Here is a 22,375-nt window from a genome sequence, read left to right on the forward strand (position 1 = left end):
AACGATGCTACCATTCAATGTTAAATTAGAAACTGAAGCAGCTTTTGAGATGAACGCAAAGTCACATGACTTATATATTAAGTTCTGTATTTAAGATTATAGATTATAGATTATAAAGATTATAGATTATAAAGATAAATGTCGTGCTAGACAATTAAATGTATTCTCGATCCTAGTATTAAATTCGAACATTGAATCTCATACCGAGTCGATCGTTGTATATTCTCGACCAGATTTAAATGCTTGCACAAATGGTGCAGTATTTAGAGGACGAAGGGGAGGAGTTTATGGCCTGGGTGGCATTTAGAACGCTTTCCAATTTCCCTAGACTACTTAAGCTTCTTGAACATACACGATGCTGGATTCTTCCGAATCGAATTGGAAGAAATTTACGACGATCCTGGAATCGCGAGAAAACTTTTCATATTCGAAATATCTTTCTATGTATTTCTCATATATGTTTTCCAAATATTTTCCTGATTAAGAAATGTGACTCCTTTGAAAAGTACAATGCCATCTACGTGTATTTAATATGCGTACAAATAATAACTTTCGTATTTGCATGATACGTATGCGTTTCTCTCTCTCTCTCTCTCTCTCTCTCTCTCTCTCTCTCTCTTAGTGCACCGTTTCTCATTCTATAAATCAAAGTTTTTGTATGAAAACGGATAGATGTACGCAACAACCTGATTGCGTGTTTACTTCGTTGCACGACACGTACTACTAATATACATATGTAGGTAGAGGAGTTGCTGCCAGGTGAAAAGGGAATTCGCGTTTAGTCCCAGGACTACGGTGGACTCGTCAGTAAGGTTGTGCCCGGTAGTCCCTGCCTTAGACGTAGAGGGAGTCTCGCTAGGTGCGTTATTTGTATCGTGACACCGTATATTCGACTGCTAGCGAGACAGACAGACTCGTTGTCTGTCGTAGTAGCCCTCTGGTGTTGGCGGTTGGTACCCGCGGATCGCCCGGGATGTGTTACGACCGTGTTGATGCCTCGACCTGTTGGCGTCCTGTTGGTGCCGATCCGCCACACATATTCTAAATGAAAAATAATTACATACGCGAAACCAATAGTCATCTTTGTTCATGATAATATGACAATCATTCCAGAGATTCTAATGTCTAAAATTTTTAATCGTAAAGAGCATTGTATAAAATCGATATATCTATATCTCTCTATATCTCTATATCGTATTCTCTATATCGTACGGTGGGAATTTCTAATTCAAAGTTTAATCAACAGTTTGAAATTTAATCAACGATCGATTCAATACAGAATCGAGTGAAATATTAACTCAACGTATGTACGATTTAACTTGAGCTTAGAACTTACCGTAGAATTCAGGATTTATTTGAATTGGTGTTTATTTAAATATACAACCGTGAAATCTTCAAACCATCAATTGCCAATTTCGCTCGATGTTTTAACGAATATCCTTCATTTCAAATACTCAAGTGAAAAATAGCCAAAATTCATAAGTCGCCTCAACATTTGAATAGCCAGCCTGCGACACCTGACTCAACGTTTCAACGAGCATTCGTTTTATGCAGAATCCCGATCCATCGAATGATATTTCAGCTTTCGTTACAGGGTCACTCGTTCGATGTTGTTGAAACGCCACGAAGCTACCGGGCGCGACGACGCGGCGCGTGGACAAAAACCGGCTCGGGAACCGGTAGAATTCGATCACGCTCGGTGTGTTTCGCGTGGATACGGCACGACACAAATCTAGAAAGTAACTTGCCAATGCCCTCTTGATCGAAAATTGGCGAATTTCTGTGTCTTCCTTTCGCGTTGACGTAGCTTGCCAGCTATATGGCGGGAGTGCGATCAATGGCATCGTGCCGGTTTCCTCGGTGTGGTTTTATCCCTTCTATCTTATCATTGTATTACGAATCGACTAAAACTTTATATAATACTCATCCCGCTGGAATAACAGATATACCGAGAATCAGGAAACATCGCGTATGTTCGATAAAACCGTGAAGTTGTTCGTTTAAGTTAATCAGTGTGATTATTTGAAGTAAATTATTTAAGTCCTTTCAGATGAACTTTTCTTTCGATAATATATGCAATAACGTAACTATAAGGATTAGAAGGAATCCTCTACGATCGATCGATCGGAAATACCGCGTACATGCGAAGAAACAATGGATACGTATTTATTTGGCGGTAAATTAACCAGCTACCGCTACAATGACAACAATGGTGATAATGGTCCAAGAAAATGGCGCTCGGTTATTAACGAGTGCATCAATAAAACAGAATGTTAATTAAGCTCGGCACGTTTTTGAATTCGATCGATCGCTACTTAAATAGACAATTATCCGGCTATCGAACCGTGTAGATAATAGATACACTCTGTGGCTCGTGCAAATGTAAACACATTGAAATCATAACCCCAATTGTTCCAAGTTAATTAACCTATTAATTTATGCTTGCTTATTTTACTTTCTCTGGTCGATACGAATATTTGTAATATTTGCATATGAGAACATATTAGTTACGATCGGTTACTTGGCCTTCAGTTATTTACTCTAATTCTATATTTTATCTGAAAAATATATTCTGCCGTAGAAGTGGTTGGGGATTAAATTAAATGGTGTAATTAGAAGGTTAGTAAAATGAAAGAGTGAATTACAGAACTATTTACAAGTGGCATCATTTTTTAAATAAATGGAAAATCTGTAATTAGAAAATTAATAAAATTAAAAGAAGCTGGAACTTTATATGGCGGTTACCTATTTGGTTAGGTATTGTTAATTTAACACGCTGTGCTAGTAATCAAAATTAAGAAAATAGGGCGTAAGAAAATAGATTAAATACCGTAATTAGAAAATTACATTGCAGTTTTCTAACAGTCACGTATATCAGGGTTATTTATTTACTTCAATACCACAATCGTTCGCTCTATTTCACGAATCGAGGACAAGGATTATCTTGTCTGCAAGATACTAAAAATACTGCAGTTACGAAAGTAATAGAAGAAAACGTATTTTACTTTATTATTACTGGCTATTCGAATATCGAGGAAGCAGAAAGTTACGCTTACTTCGAACTTTTATATCTCAATTTCACTCTTTTTCCAACGAAATAATCAAATTTTTAATATTTTTATTATATATATATATATATAGATCGATGACGATAGATTTAGTAAGATTGGATCGAAAAATCATCTATAACGGTCTAGTATGTATTCGTGTTTTTTCAAATTTACGAAACCTTTTCTACCGATGGCAAAAACGTTATTAAATCGAGAAGGATTGAAAATAGGCGGCAAACGATGCAAGCAACGAGAAAGTACAAACTAATTTTTTTAATGGAATATAAGTTATAATACAATATATAGTGGAATATAAGTCAATTAAAAAAAGAAAAAAGGAATAGCTCAATGAAATGGTTAAAAAAAGGAAAAAAGTAAGAAACGTTCATCATGCGGATTACGTTTCTCCTTAGCACCATAGGTCTCATAAAAATCCAGTCAGCCAGCCAGTCAGACTTCCAAAATCACGTTGTATTTTCTTGTAAATCTCGAGCACCCTTCAGCAGACTTTCTTCTTCCGAGTGCTTCCCTTTATGGTTCACGCCGATGCTCCATCGTAAATATCCATCGTTTCTTCATTCTTTGTTCCGGTTTATTCGCTTAATTCCCGTTGCGCGACTAGTTAACGTTCAAATCTTTTTTCTATTAACAATATTTCTCTATCAATAATAGTTTTGTATTGCCGCAATTTTTATCATATGTTTTGCGAAGAAATTTTTAGACATCGATTAGTTCGAATGTTGTATTTGAAACAACCGAGAGAACTACAAACACGTATCGTTATTATTTATAATTATTCCACAACAGCCTATACCTATAATTATTTATTATTGATACTCATACATACAGATTATTTAAACGCTTCGGACAGGACATTTTAACGTAGGAAAGACTCGAATTCGTATTTAATTTGTTAGTTCATTAGTTGCGAATTCTTTGACAATTTGTGGAAAATTTAGAAGAAAAACCTAAACGTTGTTCTGTGTTTCCACGATTTTGTCCTGAAAATCTTGTCTTTTCTTAGATTCGTATAGATATTTTGAGACGATAGATATATTCCCTTGACGGTTCGCTGCAGTGCTTCATTGCAAGTATCTATCTATCTATCTATCTATCTAACGTTTCTTCTTTACACGTTTCTCCTCCTCTTTCTTCGTTTAATTCCCATCGCGTTACGAGTTAACGTTGAAGTTTGTTTCCACGCTGCTTTATGCGAAGAATCTTCCTTCGCGCGTGGACACGGTTCATTACGAATTCTTGCCGCGCTTCTTAGTCGTCTTGGCGTTTCTGTAAATTGTGTCGACCCCGAACGAGCCTGAAATTTCACGGAATATCCGTTAATTATTCACGAGAACGCAGGCAGACGAGCCCGCTTTTTAACGCGAGTTAGCATCTGGCTTTTGTTTCGCTCGAAGCTAACGCTACTTTCGTTTAAGCCCGATTGGTGATTAGTGCGAGAAAGGCGGTATTTGCGAGGCTTATTTGCGAATTTTTGGTTATTACGATAAACCGCTGTTATCGGAACTTTATTCGGTCACGAGGTTTTCATTCGTCAAATTCCAGTGAAAATTTGTAAATATTATTAAAAAATATCATTAGGAAAGGAAAGAAAGATTTGCGAAATTGATACAACAAACGCTCAACATATTTCCTATGTATTGTAACAACCTAATAAATTAGCACCGACAAGATTGTATATCCAAGAATGCAATAAAAACCGAAAAAAGAAGGAAAGGAAGGATAAAAGCGAGCACCTTTGCACCTTAAACGTACGTATCGAGACGATTAAGTACAAGTGGAGCGAAATAAAAACGACCGTTTACCTCGTATTCCGTTGTAAACGACAATATCGTCAAGTGACTATTCGATCGCCGATGAAAGCGAAGGGAAGGTAGCGATAAATAACGCGTCCAACGAAATAAGAGAGGTTCCCTTCGTCCGCGGTACTATCTGACGATGAAATGGAAAGAGTTGATACGTTCAGCCCGTCGTTGCATCCCTCCTCGACATTCCCTTACTCCCATTTACTCGCGTTTCTTTTTATAGCCACCGCCGCCGCCGTCGCCGCCGCCGCCGCCGCCGTTGTCCTTTGCTTCCTCCGTCGGTTGGCTTCTCGCGTAAAGACTGTTAGTGCCGAGCTACGCCGCGCCGCGTCGGTCGTCGAACTCCTCGTGACTCATCCTGGCGTCTTCTTCTTATTGAATAAGAATATTATTTTGTGCTAATGAGAATCATAATACAGCAGCTACCCAACCAAACACGCACGGATATTGTCGACACCTGCGAACGAAATAGCGACGAACCTGAGCGTTTTTATGTTGTGACTGGTGGTGTCATTGGGTAATTTTAAGGAACAGCTTTGACGCATTATCTGGCTTATTTTCTAGTTTGATATATCAATTCTAGGATGGTTGTCAATTTGTGGAAAATTGGAACGCAAATCCAAACTAAACGTTGGTTTCGTTTTCCTGTGGATTTTTCGTGAAAACGTTGGTTTCTTCCTTCGTGTTGAAATTGATGATAGTTGGTACGTGTACGAATGGACTATCGCCGCTCCATAGTCTACCCGTAAAAACTCGTTGAAGCCGAAATTTTCTTTTTACAAATACGTAGTTTTTTTTCTCTAATTCTATAAAAAATATCGTGTTATGATCGTTAAGATCGCTTGAATAGATTACGATATTCCACTGCCTATTCCTAAAAAATCGAAGACCAATTCAAATTTTATTCCGATTTCGCGGAATATCGCCTGTTCTAAGTTGGATTAGGACGATTCATAACCAATTTGTGGCACACCGAAATCGAAATCAAAGTAAGCGTTATCGCGTTTGTTTCGATTCCTTATAACGACCTAGTTTTTCTTTATTTCATAGACATAGAAAGTCGTGGAACTCTTGTTATCTAACTAAATGCGAAACGTGCAAAGTTTATCTTATCTTTGCAAGTTTTTTATACAAAGCTACTTTTTACTTTTCATTTTCCTACGTAAATTCTAGAACGATCGTCGGGTGTATAGATGGACAATCGTGTCTGTGAGAAATCGTTGCGCGATTAACGCGAGACAAATTAATCGTTGGAGAAACGAACAATGCTTGCCGGAGATTACACTACGGACAGATTGTTGAACACTCGTTCGTTAAGGTACTGCGATACGCTGTTACTATGTAGCCCGAGAGAATTATTAAGTGATTTGTACTCGTCGTCGGTGGTATCAGACAGATGTATTGCTCGAAATATGTAATTCTACCGTTTTTTTCTGTTTAAAAAATTAAGAGAACAAAGATTCGAACGACGGAACGAGCAGCGATATAATCGTACGTTAAAGCAATTAATAAGATACAATTGTTAAAACGATATCTTGAAACGAATGTCATCGTACTTCGAACCATTGACGCTACGACACGACTTTCTCCTTGCTTATCTCGCGTTTATTTTATCTATCGATCTTTCGCGGTTCTTTAAAAAATATTTGAGACGAAAAATCACGCGTCATATTTTCATCGAATTTGAGAAATTTGTTGGGTATAAAAAATTAGGATCGAGTCAAAGATAATTAAGAAAACGCAAATGTTAATATATACCTGGGATTATTTTATCGCAATTAGTTGCGATATGGTTGATCGTAATTCGCGTTATTCGCCTGTATAGTATAGAATAGTAACTAACTTTTCACGAATTTCATGAACATTGTAATTCACTTGTTCCAGGGACAGTTTTCCAATTTTTGTTCTATTTTTTATATCTATATATCTATAGATTTTACTCTTATTCCATTTATAGTATTTTTTTCGTGTCGTTATTTTTTTCATTACATTAATCATCTTCCGGCACTTTGCACATTTAATGCGCAACAAACATCAACAACATCGACGACGATAATGATAATATTCTGTTGTATTCTGGCATAAGAGCCATTTTCGACAATACGATTCCCATTTCCGGCTTCGATCCGATTTCTCCGCTCGTTTTCCCGCTATTTTATGCAAAAAAGTTTCGCGTTGAAATAAATACTCGGCATCCTGGCCCGGGACACGTGTTACGCTCGTAAATCACCGATCAGAATTTATGCGGAGCCAAGTGCGCTCGCTACGCATCGGTTCTCACACACTCCATTTTTCCTCTCGTTCCGTTTCGCCCTGCTCCTCCGCCTTCTGATTTTCTCTTCTTTTCCGCACTGTCCAAGCTAACATATTGTTATTCCTCGAATATCCTCGACGACAATGCGCATCCGGACTTTTTTAGCATCCGATCCATCCACTTTGGTGCTGCAATTTCTGCGTTCGCGTATTTTTCACTGCGATCGATAATTCTCACCTTCTTTCCGCCGTTTAAGCGATATCACCGCCGTCATGCATAATCATAGGCGAGAAAATATGGCTTGGAGAACGAACGAGATGTTTGCCTTTCATTTTGTTTTAATTTTCTTTTCTTCATTTTCATGGTTTCGTTGATTTGGCTGGCACTTGTATCACATTATGTTTTACAGATTACAATTTTATTAAGACAAATTGATCGGAATAACGAAAGATTTGATATCTTTATATTTTTTGATTCAACGATCGATTTATTCTCTGAATATTACTTGTTGCGGATCCAATTGGCGACATTTATATTTTTCCTGGCTTTTTATTTTTCCATTTCATTTCTATGATCGATTTTTTTTTTATTTATTTGTTGAAATTACAATCAATTCTCGCGTTGAGAATTTTCAGTAATTTTTCTGGCGTGGCGCTGTTTATTTACAATAAGTTAATACTTATTATAGATAGGTATAATTTATAAGTATTATAAGTAAGTGCATATGCTTAGTTTGGATAATTAAATGAATCTAACGTTTAGGTCAAGCGGGTAGTGCCTCTTCAGCCTGCGAATCTGGTCCGTCGTATCGAGTAGTCCAGTGATTAGGGGGTTTCGGTGTTTGTTGATTCTTTTGCTATATCTGTCGCTATATTTTGCTATTTCCTCTTTGACGGTGGGTATCTTGAGGTCGCGGTGTATTGTTTCATTGGTTACATACCAAGGTGCGTCAATTAGGGATCTTAGCGTTTTCGATTGAAAGCGTTGGAGTATTTCAATGTTGGAGTTACTTGCTGTTCCCCATAGTTGGATTCCGTAGGTCCAGACAGGTTTTATTACGGTCTTGTAGAGGGTAATGATCGATTTGATAATTTATATTTGCTCGATTGTATTACTACGCATTTACATACACAATTTGAAACAGGGACCTCTATCTTTAATTCATATAGAGGATCTCGATGAATCGAACGACGCGATACGTTCACCAAGAGTCTATGACACAGGAAGCAGGAAGCAGGAAGTACAGTACATCGTCATAGCCACGGTTCTTTGTCCCTTGGAATTATTATTCCTCGAGCGTCGTAGACGAGGTAGATCGTTCTTTTTCCATGTTTCATCTACGGTGTTTGTACGCTGGTTCCTCTCCCGATCCGCGGTTTCCCGCGTTTTCAGTCCCTGCTGCCGTAATTCTTCCTTACTTGTTTGAAAACCTGTTTGCTCAATCCTATCATTTTTCATTAACGCTATGACGAATAGCTAATTTCCAGCATAATTTTCATACTTCGAATTAAGAAAATACAAGTACGATTCTCGTTGCATTTATGCAGGAATTTAACAACTATCGATATTTAAACAGCGACAAAGTAGAGGCAATATACATATTGCGCGTTATTAGTTAACATTGACACGATGCTTGTGCCGCATCGCTAATCGAATTTTCGATAAGCCAAAAATATCTACATTGTTGAAATTAAGAGTTGATAAAGGCAAGCGAGTTTCGAAAGTTGCCGGCTTACATTTTTCCAGATATACATATCGTACATATTGTAAAATTGATCTTTAGCAAGGATTAAAATACGCAGGATTCAAATAAATAAATTATCGCGCCAAAGACATATCGATTAGTATGGTTGATAGTACCCGTTGGTAAAATTTTGTTCCAACAAGGATGAGATATGCACATAAGCAGTGGGTAGAGTAATTTGTAAGATTATTACGATCATTAACGACCACTTGTACTTGTACGCTGATTCGAACGAATTAGCGTGGAAATGGAAACAGTCGCGAATTAGTGTTTATCTAAACAACGCAAGATTTACCTATTACAATTATCATGTACTTTACGTTATTTATCATATACATATAAGTATAATACATCTGGTGCGCGCTGTCTACTACTTGTAGCTTCGTCATTTATCTCGATCACTTTCTCAATTACTTAACCGATACCCACATTCCTAAGTAGGTATTAGGTATAGTTTAGTTTGTCCTTAATTCAACTACGATTTCGAAAGATGTAAAGGCGTTTTGTCTGATCACTACATACATACTATCTATACGTTATCTTTCTTGCAAGAATAAGAAGCAAATGTGGCTACAAATAATTGCCAATTACGATAATTATATTAAAACTGTAATAACAGATGTTGTCTAGTTTATATAATACGTACACTGTACATTTTACTAATTCAATAAAAAGTGCTAAACTAAAGTTCAGTTTCAATATTTTCCTAATTATGCAACTTTCCGTCATATATGGATAACATTCTTGAAATGAAATAATCAATAAACGGAAGAGGGCGATTTCAATTGATATAAAAACAGAAATAACAGGCGTTACTTATCCATTCTATCTATCTAAGAATATGTACAATGTAAAGAATGATATCGATATATAACGAAGCGTTTATTATTTTCTTTTAACCTTGAACAAAGAACAACTCTTATCTCGCCCCGTCTCGATTCTTCTTTCAACATTCGAGATTAAAATCTTTCCAGTTTTCCACGACATTGCGCTCAGTTCACGATTAATAATAAAAAGCCAGATGGTATACGAGCAGCTATGCTCGATTATCGTATTATCCGACCTAATCCTCCACCGACTAATCTTTTAATCGCGTACACATGTATGTAGTAACTGATGGATTCTTAGAGTAAGGACAAGTAATGATGGTAGGTTCAAAGTTTAATGTATTTTAATAAGTGATATTCAATAACAAAAGGACCGACTACAATATCGTCGCACGTCGACTCACACTCCTTATCCGCTCAACTCGCACTCTGCTTCTCGACTGGCCCTCTGGCCGTTGCAGCATTCTTGTGTCTTTTGCTAGGTCCACCGCACACGTGTTCCGCAGACGCTCGTAGCCAGGGTCACGTAGATCTTTTCGGCGAAGCTATTTATTTGAAGGACCCGATAACGCATTTATGGAGCCGACAGCGCCTCGGCTCTCGCGACATTGTCTGTAGTTAGCTCGACGTTTCTTAGGCCCTTCTCCCCGATACTACACTCGGCCATCCTGCAGTAACATCTGCCCTCAGATGTTGTGTTCATTCTCGCTATCGTCGGATGCGTCATCTTCGGCGTTCAGGACCCAAAGCTTCATGAAATCGGCAGTCGTCGAGGTGTGCGCGGGTCCCTCATGCTCCCCTACTTTCTCCACAGTGTAGCGGTCATTCCGCATGACTCGCACTACCCGGTACGGACCCAAAAATCTGCCCCCGAGTTTTGACCCTGAGAACTGTGTTCTCTTTATGGCGACAAGGTCCCCCCTTAGGTACTGCTTCGCACTCTTTCTTCTTTTCTTGTAATTTCGCAGGTTCTCCTCTTACTTACCTAATTTTCGTTCGGCTAGGATACAGTCAAGACAGTTGGATACCACGTGTTCGACCTTTTCGCGTAGTCCTTTGAACCAGGAGTCCTTTTTGACCATAGCTTCTGTTTTGGTGACCCCGAAATGCCGACGCTCGTGCGCTTGCCTGACTACTTGAGCCTGCATCGCCTTCGGTACTACTATTAGCGCATCGTCCTTACACTCCTTATACAAAATATTGTTTCTTATTACATACCCATGGGCCTGACTGCACGTTGCGGCGTCCAAAATCCTACGGACTTCAATGTCCTTGTTCTGTGCCCTTCTCAACCGTGCAATCAGCCCGTCTTCGCTCTCCGTTACATACATAGTGCTCGGCAGGGGGTTCCTACTCAGAGCATCTACATGCTGCATACTTTTCCCCGGCCGATGACACACCTGATACTTAAACTCGCCTAGTAACAGGGCCCATCTAGCCACACGCACACACAAGTCTTTCTTTCTCATCGTCATGGCGAATGCTTGACAATCCGTAACAATAGTAAACGGCACACCTAACAGGTATACCCTGAACCTTTTCAACGCTTTTACTATTGCTAGCACCTCTAATTCGTAGCTGGTGTACTTCGCTTCCGCGGGAGTTGTTTTTCCGCTGGCAAAGTAGACCGGATGGAATTTTCCGTCGTTTAGATCTAGTTGCATTAATATTGCTCCGTAACCCTCTGCGGACGCGTCCATATGCAACTCGGTCTCTGCGCCTATTCTATAAAGTGTTAACACAGGCCCGGCTGGCAAGCGCTGCTTTCAAGGTTTCGAAAGCTTCTGATTCCCGATCCCCGAACCTGAAGTCTGTCTCCTTTTTCAACGGATCGGTTAAGGGTTTGGCAATCCTCGCGTAGCCTCTAATGAATTTTCGGAAATGTCCCGTAAGTCCCAAGAAACTCTGGACTTTTCTAACCGATGTTGGCTTGGGAAAGTTTGCAACGGCCTTGGTTTTATGAGCGGACGGCTTTATGGTGTTTCCCGAGACTATGTGTCCCAAATACTCGATTTCCCTCTGCATTAAACGACATTTCTTCCAATTTATGACTAGCCCATACTGCCCAGTTAATTCTACGACCATTTGCAAGCGTTTCCATGCCTCCTCTAAATTCTTTGCAAGAACAATGATATCGTCCATGTACACGATGACAATACCCTTGTCCATCTTCTTTGTAGATCTTCGATATATACTTTTGGAAGACAATAAGGGAAATTTTCAGACCAAACGGCAACTTCAGAAATTCGTATTGCCCCGTTGGCGTAACAAAAGAGCTATACTTCTGGCTATCCTTGTCTAGACCTACGTGGAAAAACCCATTTTTTAGATCTATCGTCGTAAAAAGCTGGGCGCCCTGCAACGCATCTAAAACGTCTTCAATTAAAGGCAACGGAAAATGTGGACACTCGATGAGTTCGTTAAGCTCACGAAAATCGACGCAAACCCTGATGGAGCCATCTTTCTTTCGAACTACTACTATCGGACTCACATACTCCGAGTCTGATGGTTTGATGACGCCCTCGTTTGTCCACGCTTCCATCAGATCGTCCACCTCCTTTCTTTCCGACGGCGCCAGTCTTCGCGGTCTTCGTGCTACGGGTTTGTCGCTTTTCAGAACTATTTTTGCGGTTATCCCGACGTCTCGCTTCTTCTCCGACCTATACCCTTTAATGATATCGCGAATGGCTTCACGGTAATGAGGTTCTCGTACATGCGACAAGTCTATCTCGTCGGTTTGTTCTATCGCGTTTACCCTCAGTACATCCGGCGCGTCCTCGTGACCGTCGAGTCGTAAAAAGGTCATCTCGCCCCGTTTGACTCGCAACTCTACCTGGTCTAAGAAATCGGTACCTAACAGCAGGCTGTGTCTTGTCATTACCTTATTCGAGACAACATGCAGGGTGACGGTAAAGTCGTACCCGTCGACCGTCATTACCCTTGTAAACTCGCCCCAGGTACTATTGCCAGCGGAACCAAAACCATCAAACCTAAGTTTGCAGTTTCTCAAAGGTGGTGATCCTAACATCGCATACTCATCCGATCGTATAAACGTGAGGTCACTACCTGTATCCACTAACGAGACAAACTTGCAGCCATCTATCGACACGTCCTTCAAGTACTTTTCCTCTCCGGTCTTGAGATTACGTAAGTCTTTACTTGTCGCGCTGTACAATTCGCCGCCACATGTCCAAACTCGTTGCATTTGAAACACTTCATACCTTTTCCTTTCTCCGGACACTTAGCGCTTAAGTGATCCGCACTGCCACAATTGAAATATCTTCTCTTATCACTCGCTGTTGGCCTCGGCTGGCTTTGCACTTCCGATCGTTTTCCTTTATCCTCCTTGCGTCCCCCGAACTTTGTCTTCGCCTTCATGTCTCTCCTCATCGCTTCATACTGCTTCAGGCGTTCTTTCAGTTGTTGCATGGTCTTGGCTCCATACAACACAGCCTTGTTCGCGACCTCGTCGGGAATGCCTTGAATGATATAGCTGATTTGCGACGGTATATCGACTGTTCCCTGTCCCGCAATCTCACGCATACTGTTCATGTACTGTCGCAGACTCTTATCTGGTCTCTTCGTTCTATTTGCTAACTCCTGGTGTATCTGTTGGTCACTCACTGCGTCTTCGAACTCATCTTTTAACGCCTCCTTTAGCTTTATCCAGGACTTCGTGCATCGTTCTCGCTTTACGACGGATTGAGCGGAGCCCGTGAGCAGTTTCTTAGCGAAGGCTACCATGTGGATGTCTGACCACCCACACACTTTTGCCATTTCCTCGAAGTCCTCGAACCATCGACTTACACTCGGCAGACCGTCCCCGCTGAATTTCTCTAGCGAGTCCTCTACGTCTCTGAACGTTAACAGCATGCACCTAGGCTCGTCTTGCCTCGATCGTCTTAACACTGGAATTACCCGAACTCCGTCGTCTTTGCTATTGAGATTGCGATTTCCTGGGCCGTTAACGTCCAAACGGTCCCCAACCACGCTAATCTCATCGTCGTCGTCGTCTTCTTCTGAATCGTCGTCGTTGTCATCCTCCGGATCGTCTTCTCGTGCACCGTGTTCCCGTTCTACGCGTAACGCAGCAAGCAATCGTTCTACCAGCTCGCGTTTTCTGCCCGCTAGTCTCAGCCGTCGTCTTCTCAGTTCGTCTTTTAGTTCAGATGTTCGCATCTGAACCACCTGCTCGTCGGTCAATCTTGCTTCTCCTGTATTGTAGTCAGCCATTGTTTTCAAATACCACTTTCACGAATACAGTCACTTGAACACTTCACTTGTCACTTGGCACTCTAAATCCCGGCTGGAGTCCCCAAAAATATGTAGTAACTGATGGATTCTTAGAGTAAGGACAAGTAATGATGGTAGGTTCAAAGTTTAATGTATTTTAATAAGTGATATTCAATAACAAAAGGACCGACTACAATATCGTCGCACGTCGACTCACACTCCTTATCCGCTCAACTTGCACTCTGCTTCTCGACTGGCCCTCTGGCCGTTGCAGCATTCTTGTGTCTTTTGCTAGGCCCACCGCACATGTGTTCCGCAGACGCTCGTAGCCAGGGTCACGTAGGTCTTTTCGGCGAAGCTATTTATTTGAAGGACCCGATAACGCATTGATGGAGCCGACAGCGCCTCGGCTCTCGCGACATTGTCTGTAGTTAGCTCGACGTTTCTTAGGCTCTTCTCCCCGATACTACATGTATAATAATTATCTGTGCACGGTCTCGTCCTTATTTATTTCTCTCGGCTTTACACGCCGCTCGCTTTGTTCCGTCTTCTTCGAGTTGTATCGTTGTCGCGTGCGTGGATTGTCCGCGTGGCCATCGTCCTTGACCACGACGACGCGCGACGCATGACGCATGACACGACGCGATGTCTCGAAGAACGCGGAGATCGATAGTTCGGATGCTGCATTCTCCGCTAAACGCCCCTACTCGCTGCTTTGTCCCGACGATGATAATATTATCGTTTTATCGTATTACTATCGTGACGCGCGACTGCTCTATTTTTCGAGAATTGCCCACAGATACCGTGGTCAATCATTTATCGTCCAAGGCCGCGTAAAAAACGTTTCAACGGACTTTCCAAGCCGAAAGTCCTGTGTGCGTTATAAGTTATAATAGTATAACGCACAATTATATCGTAACAAGAAAACGATATAACGTACAATTGACCAAAGGTGTGAATGTAGCGTAACGTTACGTCGATTATACATACTATCGATCGTGCTTTCATCTAGGATAGCTGCGGATTGATTCAAGGATTTGGTTATCGTTCGCAGACTGACGGAACCAACAGGAAACATTCACGATGGTATCGGCAACTACACGGCGGACGTAAAGTGTTCCTGGTTGATCGAGAGCAACCCAAACTCCACGATACGGATGCACGTGGAGCAATTCGCGACAGAATGCGGCTGGGACCACATGTACATCTACGACGGTGACAGCGTCGAGGCGCCGTTGGTTGCCGTCTTCTCCGGATTGATGCACAAAGATGGCTACCACATACGGCGCGTGCCGGAAGTGATCGCGCGCTCCGGAACCGCGCTGCTTCACTTCTACTCGGACGTCGCGTACAACATGAGCGGCTTCAACATCAGTTACAAGATCAACGCCTGCCCTAGCAGGTGAATTATCTTCTTCTTCTTTTTCTTCTTTTTTTTTCACAAACAATTCCGTCTTCATTTTCTCTATTACCATTTCCCGATCCTTTCACACTTCCATCTTCGTTACATTATTTCCTTCTATTTGCTTCCTTCATTTTCTCCTCTACTCTTTCCACGATTTGGATTATTATGTTTTCAGGAATTTGTTCGACAACTTTGTATTTCCTTCTTCGTTTTATTTCTTTCTGCGGCAATGTTCGCATTTGTTTCGAATTTATTGCGAAATGTTACCGAAAGATGTTACTGAAAAATGTTCACCGAGCAAATTTTCAGGCATTTTCGTAGGTCGTATTCCACGATCCCCGAACGTTTCGAACGAAATTTCTGAAAAAATCAATATCCATATAATAAAAAATTAATATCTAAATGTAATTATAATTTCGTAAATCGTACTTTTTACTGCTTTTACGTATCTGTTTCTTTGTCTACATATAGCAAAACCTCTTTTATTTACGTATATTTACGTCGAACTTTGACATACGAGAGAATAATCATGCGAGAGTTCATTGATCCTAGTGCACAGTATCTTATTAGCGTTGCCCATTCATGAATTCATTCGACGAACAAAAAGATACAAGGCTCTCTTGTTATCGCTATTGTCTTTGGTCAAGAACCAGAACCGTATCTCAAATATTGCTACACACAAAGCACTGTTATTCAATTTGATTACTCATAAAATCTGAAAATACATATTCTTTTTATTCAGTCTCATAAACGCATGAAATCTCTACGATAAAGAAACAACTATTCTCCAAATCGTTTATTCCGAATTCTTTCTTTCATTCTTTAAATATTTAACATCTTGCCACGTGTTTTTCTCATCATTGATCATTCTGTTTGCGATATTTGGCCAAGCCCGATCGGTCAAATATTTGTTCTATCCTCGTGTACAAATACGATAAGAGCGTGTGTACCGTGCCTATTAGCATCGAGATACGCTAACTTGGCTTCTTAAAGATTTGCGCAATCTACTTTCCTCATGTGTATATAATTTTCGGCGTTCGTAGGTATTCGCACACTGACTGTTCCGGCCACGGAGTCTGCATCGACGGTGTGTGTACGTGCGATGCCACGTGGACCGGTGAAGCTTGCGAGATTCAAGTTTGTCCAAACAATTGCTCCGATAATCACGGACAGGGCGAGTGTAACCGCGAGAGCCATCACTGTGACTGCGTGCACGGTTTCAAGGGTGACATGTTTTCGTCATAAGCATTTACCGAACCATTATGAATAAAGAAATATCTTGCTTCACCATGTCCTAATCTTTGTCTTCCATGCGCAATTTAACCTTTCGATATTACTCATATTTGAATTGGCAATACGATATTACAACAGCTATCGAAAAACTCTCTTTATATTTACAATTTATATTTACAATTTATATTTTTTTATATTTACTCTCTTTATATTTACAAAATGATTAAACATTTCGTAATAATTCAACGTATATTATTCGGTACTAATACTAATAAATCAAGTACGAGTACGTGTATTCAATGTCCATAATGTCGAATCTTTAAGACCGATAGAAATTCAACAACGATCAATTATTAGCGAATCAAGCCTGTACACAAACTCGGAAACTCGGAAACGATTAATCCCTTAATTTTGCATAAAACCATTAAAATAGACTCTCTGTACGTTCAGGTTCCGACTGCAGCCAAAGAAGCGATCGTGGATTCTGGGAAAGCGTATCCTACAAAAATTTGTCACCGGAAGGTTCGGCTAGTCATTGCTCCATCGTTTGGAAGGATTCCTTATACGTAGTCGGCGGTGAGAGCTTTCATCGCGCAAAAATGATCAACGTTTATGATTTCAATGGAAACGTCTGGGAGACCCCTCACGTCGAGGGTAAGGTTCCTCTGCCTCGGTACGCTCATTCGTGCGTACTCTTTGGCGACAAGATATTCATGTACGGTGGTGTACTGCCTAATTCTACGGTGACCAATGAGATCTGGGCGTTCGATGTGTCGGCAAAAGTCTGGGAGAACGTAACGGTGCACGATAACTTCCATAACAACAAAACCATACGTGGTGGTCCTTTAAAGGTGGTACATCTTTCCTATATCACGTCATTTCTTTTTAAATATTTCACAACAGCGTCATTGTAGACAATTGGAATATTTAATATGCAGCGATACACAACTTATATCGGAATGGCGAATTTTTTCCCTTTTCGTACAACTCTATTAGTCGCTGTTCTCCTACCGATTCTTGATCTTGTACCTTTTTCGTTTCTTTAATTCCTCTTCGCAAACTAATATATTTCTAAATATCGCAACAATACTCGATCCTTTTATTCTTTAAACGTTATAATTTATGTTAGGTAAAGATTCTCTGCAATAGAATGTAAAATACCAGTGTACCTTTCTTCTCAGAGTAACACTCTGCCGCGTTGATTACTGCCACGCAAAAACTGTACATAAAGAGCTAAACTTTGGGATTGGGAAACCATATTTCATAATTAACAAAAGGATGCGAACCCTCTCAGTATGAATTAGATATTACCTAAAATATTCCAATATTTCGATATTATTGCACACTGTCATTTTCCTCATTTTCGCGATTAATAAAAGACTCTTACTCGGTATAAATAATATCCGAAATCTTCAAGTATCTCAATTTTCAATCGGTCGATCGAGAAACGAATTCGATTACTCTGCGCAAACCTATTATCCCCATCTGAGATACGTATGTAGTTTAGCATCAAGGGGTTAAAAGTTCTTTCTCACTCAACTCGGAATACTTTTATTTAATGCCTTACTTCACACAGGTAGCCGGACACTCTGCAACCTTGGTGCACGGAAAAAAAGAAAAGATGGTGGTGATATTTGGCTATTCGCCTCAGTATGGTTATCTGAACGAAGTTCAAGAATGCTATTTGGGTACTCGTGAGTGGCAAATTGTGGAGACTGCTGGATTCCCTGTGAAGGGTGGTTATGGTCATACATCTGCCTATGATCCGTTGACGAATCTCATCTACGTGTACGGAGGATACGTATCGGAGACACAAATCACACAGGTGTTAACCAGTCGACTATACTCCTATCATCCTATTAATCGTGAATGGAGGTTGCTCACGTCAGCGCCATCGGCTCGTTTCTTTCATACGGCTGTATTCGTTTCTGGTGGCTTGATGATCGTCTTTGGCGGTAATATGCACAACGATACGCAACATTCGGACGGAACGAGATGTTATTCAGCGGATACGATAGCGTACGACGTTACGTGCGACTCGTGGCATCAGTTTTCTATGCCGAAAGAGATGACCGATCTGCCTAGGTATGGACATACTGCAACTGTATTTGAGAAGTCCATGTACATTTATGGCGGATTCGATGGACAGATGTTATCTGACATGTCAAGGTACGATCAAGGAAGGTCATCTCTCCTACTTTTATTCATTTTCTCGTATCTTTCCTACCTTTCTTACTCTCCTTCGTTTATTTTACGTACTCTACATGTCACGTATATTACGTTCCTGATAGAAATTACGATTTACTTTCAACAAACGGCAGGTTGTCGTTTTTTAACCAGGTTTAATTTTAACCAACAATTTTAGCTTCGATTCTTCAGCAAGGATCGTTATATAGAAATTTAATAACTTGCCATCTTCAATAGGTTTGAATGCAAAATATTTAGCGCGCCAACTGATTTTCTCACGTTATTTCGATCTGAAAACCCAGAAAAATTTCAACTCTTCCACTTTTTTTTTTATAACAATTAATATAGCTTATCGGAATAAATCAGTTCTATAAATATTTAAGAAACACGTGACTTGCACTTTGCTTTTACTTTCGCTTTCGATACGTGATACGGTGTCTCAATATACGTATAACTAGCATACCGGAGAGCTAACATTCACAAGTAAATAGCTACTGTAGAAATTACTAGGCAAGAGGTTAACGTTCTTTCTATCTTTTCTCTGAGCATTTTACTCAACAGGATAGGCAAGAATCTTCATTTACTAATATACAACATACGTATATGACCATCAGGTACACACCAGGGAACTGTGAGCACTTGATGAATCAGAATCAGTGTTTGAACGCAAGGACAGGCGTGAAGTGCGTGTGGGATAAGAGAGAGAATCGGTGTATACAGATCACCAAGATACCCCGACACGTGCTTCTTAACGACGACATGCACGACGGAATTTACATGAGGTGCCTAGACGATACGCCACCTCGTGGGATGACGTCTCACAAGGAATTATGCAAACTGCTCACAGACTGTGTGGCATGCGTACAGACTTCGTACAATTGCGTATGGTGCGGCAAGAGTTGCTCGTACGAGATTTGCCGAGACAACGCTAACGCACCTCCGACTAAGGCGATCACCGATTTGGTACAATGCGACCTTCATACTGGCATAGAGTGCTTACAATTGCACACGTGCCATGCGTGCTCCAGTAATCCACATTGCATCTGGTCTTGGTCGAACGGACCTGATCGATGTAAGCCGTACTCGAAGGCTCGAGACGTGAGTATACGAATAAAAGCTATTGTACACTAAACTTCTTACAGTCAAAATGACATTCGAAAGGTTCAACTGTCGGTACGTTTACTGCCTCAACCACGTTTCTCTTATAATCTCGTAGACAAAGTGCGACTCTTCGTTATTTATTTTGTAACCAGGATATACGTATGTGCTGTGTAATGATATTTTTTCGATACGTTGGAGATTTTGCTCGCGTGACGACGAATAAAACGATTAACCGGATACATTTGCTAGCGCCATAATAAATTTCCTGTATGCTCTACGACACTCTACAACAATATACAACCAATATATTGTACAACAAGGCAGTAAATCAATTTACGAATGTTTGCAGCAAGTGACGATTTTAAACGGAACTATTCAAGCGCAGAGGCTGTCCATAGACTCTTGTCGCAGTCCTTGCGTAGACTACACTTCCTGTAAAAATTGCACAGAGTCCGATTGCATCTGGTGTCAGAACGAGAAGAAATGCGTGGACAAAAATGCGTATCCCGCGAGCTTCCCTTACGGGCAATGTCGCGAGTGGACTACGATCGATGCGAAATGTCGGCCGACGGAAACGGGGAAAGAATGGTGCACGTTTTATTCGTCTTGTACGACGTGCCGCTCCGATCCTGGATGTGGATGGTGTGACGATGGTTCAGGGACAGGGAAGGGACTCTGCCTGCCAGGTGGGGCTCGTGGTCCAAGCAGTAAAAGCTTGGACGCATGCCCGTTCGAACGATGGTACTTCACTAAATGCCCTGGTAAGTAAATTGTTAATGGTCACCGTGTATAGGGTGTGCACAAATTATTAAACAACATTTATACATTGTATGTATATGTATATCGATGTTCTTCAAATTACATTAATTTTAGCTTGCCAATGCAACGGGCATAGCAAGTGTCTCTCGAATAGCAGCATATGTATCCAACCGTGTGGAAATTTGACGTACGGACCTCACTGCGATAAATGCATTCCCGGCTATTACGGCAATCCACTGAATGGAGCGACTTGTCAACGTAAATTCATTCTACTCCGAGTAATATCGTTAACCCGTCAATATCGAGTAGTTCACTAAATTACATTTTCCCGTTGCAGCCTGTTTTTGTAATAATCAAGGCACGCAGTGTACCAGCGAGACGGGTAAATGTTTCTGTACAACGAAAGGCATTATCGGGGATCATTGTGAACGATGTGACGTGTCTAGCCTTTATCACGGAGATCCTACCAATAAAGGATCGTGTTTTTGTAAGTTTCTTTTAAACGACTATTTCTTCTAGTAATACCAATTTATTTTTTCACTAATAATAATTCAGCAAAGGATTATATTGAAATTTAAATTTCTTCTACAGATGATCTGGCGATCGATTATCAATTTACGTTCAACTTAAGTAAAAAGGAGGACCGTCAATACCGAGCGATCAATTTTAAGAATTCTCCGCCAAAACCCGATATCGATGCTGAGTTTTCCATTACGTGTTCTGTATTGGCTAAAATGAACATCACCGTGAAGAGAGGGAACACGCCGGAAATACCGTTGATTCTTGGCGCGAATTGCACCACCAGCATGTACAAGCATCGATTTATCAAAGACGGTTACGGTTTCGGTAGCGAGAACAATAATACATTAACCACGTTCTACGTTTACGTGTACGACTTCCAGCCGCCTGTGTGGATTCAAATTTCCTTCTCGCAATATTCCAAACTCAACTTGCAACAGTTCTTCATAACATTTTGCACGTGAGTATTTGAAACTTCGTGTCACAGCTAGCCAAACCTGTAGACTGTCAACTGTGTGTATACGTGTTGCGTGTAGGAATTAATTACGATCAAGATCGAGAACATTGTGATTTTCTTTATTATTCTTTTTTTCTTTTTTTTTCAAAATTTCCCACGCTTTTGTGTTGTCCTAAGCCTCAGGCAGTATTTACTTGTAAACTAGAGATTACATGCCTAGGTGCTTCCTCGCTCTCCTGTTGGTGGCTGCTATCCTTTGGAAGATTAAACAAAAATATGATATGTACAGAAGAAGACAGAGATTGTTCGTAGAAATGGAGCAAATGGCCAGTAGAGCGTTTAGCCAGGTTTTGGTAGAAATCGAGAGGCGGGACATCGATAATTCTGACTCCGAGCGAAACGAGTCCGAGTTAATCAATTGCCGCAAGAAGAAAAAGGTTGATATCTCACTCAGTCATTTATATTCACGAATAAAGTAATTATATAATGTACAGGCTGCTTTGCATAAATTGGACATTTATAATAACTCTTACTATCGAAGATGATACAAAATGACGAAGAGGATAAAGAAAAATGTCGATGACTGGAGTAGATTTTGTGTCTGCTCTTATTAATATCGTTAGACGCGTATCTTCCAGCTACATATATGCACTTTTTTTTATCCTTAAAAATAGTGGAATTAATTCAAATGCCCAATTTAAGCGAAACATTCTGCACGTAAATACATATACAGTAGTATAGTAATCATATACAGGATATTGCCAAACAAGAAGGGGATATTTA

The 22,375-nt window shown here is 40.5% G+C and overlaps 1 protein-coding gene and 1 long non-coding RNA gene across 5 annotated transcripts in view; one reads left to right on the forward strand and one right to left on the reverse strand.

Moving 5' to 3' along the window:
• LOC126870535 (attractin-like protein 1) overlaps window positions 1–22,375 on the forward strand; it is a 35,490-nt gene that overhangs the window by 4,920 nt on the left and 8,195 nt on the right. The window contains exons 1-12 of one of the 4 annotated variants that reach the window (XM_050628339.1): window positions 8,209–10,180; window positions 14,227–14,883; window positions 14,986–15,333; window positions 16,380–16,561; window positions 17,020–17,420; window positions 18,146–18,738; window positions 19,371–19,854; window positions 20,207–20,618; window positions 20,731–20,874; window positions 20,954–21,103; window positions 21,208–21,595; window positions 21,798–22,029. In XM_050628339.1, coding sequence (XP_050484296.1) covers window positions 15,089–15,333; window positions 16,380–16,561; window positions 17,020–17,420; window positions 18,146–18,738; window positions 19,371–19,854; window positions 20,207–20,618; window positions 20,731–20,874; window positions 20,954–21,103; window positions 21,208–21,595; window positions 21,798–22,029 — 3,231 coding nt within the window. In that variant the 5' untranslated portion in view covers window positions 8,209–10,180; window positions 14,227–14,883; window positions 14,986–15,088. Of the gene's footprint in view, window positions 1–8,208; window positions 10,181–14,226; window positions 14,892–14,985; window positions 15,334–16,379; window positions 16,562–17,019; window positions 17,421–18,145; window positions 18,739–19,370; window positions 19,855–20,206; window positions 20,619–20,730; window positions 20,875–20,953; window positions 21,104–21,207; window positions 21,596–21,797; window positions 22,030–22,375 lie in introns of those variants that run through there. The other 3 variants (XM_050628338.1, XM_050628335.1, XM_050628337.1) reach the window with 3 other exon arrangements.
• On the reverse strand, window positions 3,309–7,709 carry LOC126870543 (uncharacterized). Its single transcript, XR_007691362.1, has 2 exons — window positions 4,874–7,709; window positions 3,309–4,365 (listed from the first exon to the last, which is right to left on the reverse strand). It is a non-coding gene; the product is annotated as an uncharacterized LOC126870543 (long non-coding RNA).

This window comes from Bombus huntii, chromosome 10, assembly GCF_024542735.1.
Source record: "Bombus huntii isolate Logan2020A chromosome 10, iyBomHunt1.1, whole genome shotgun sequence".
Lineage (NCBI taxonomy): Eukaryota > Metazoa > Arthropoda > Insecta > Hymenoptera > Apidae > Bombus > Bombus huntii.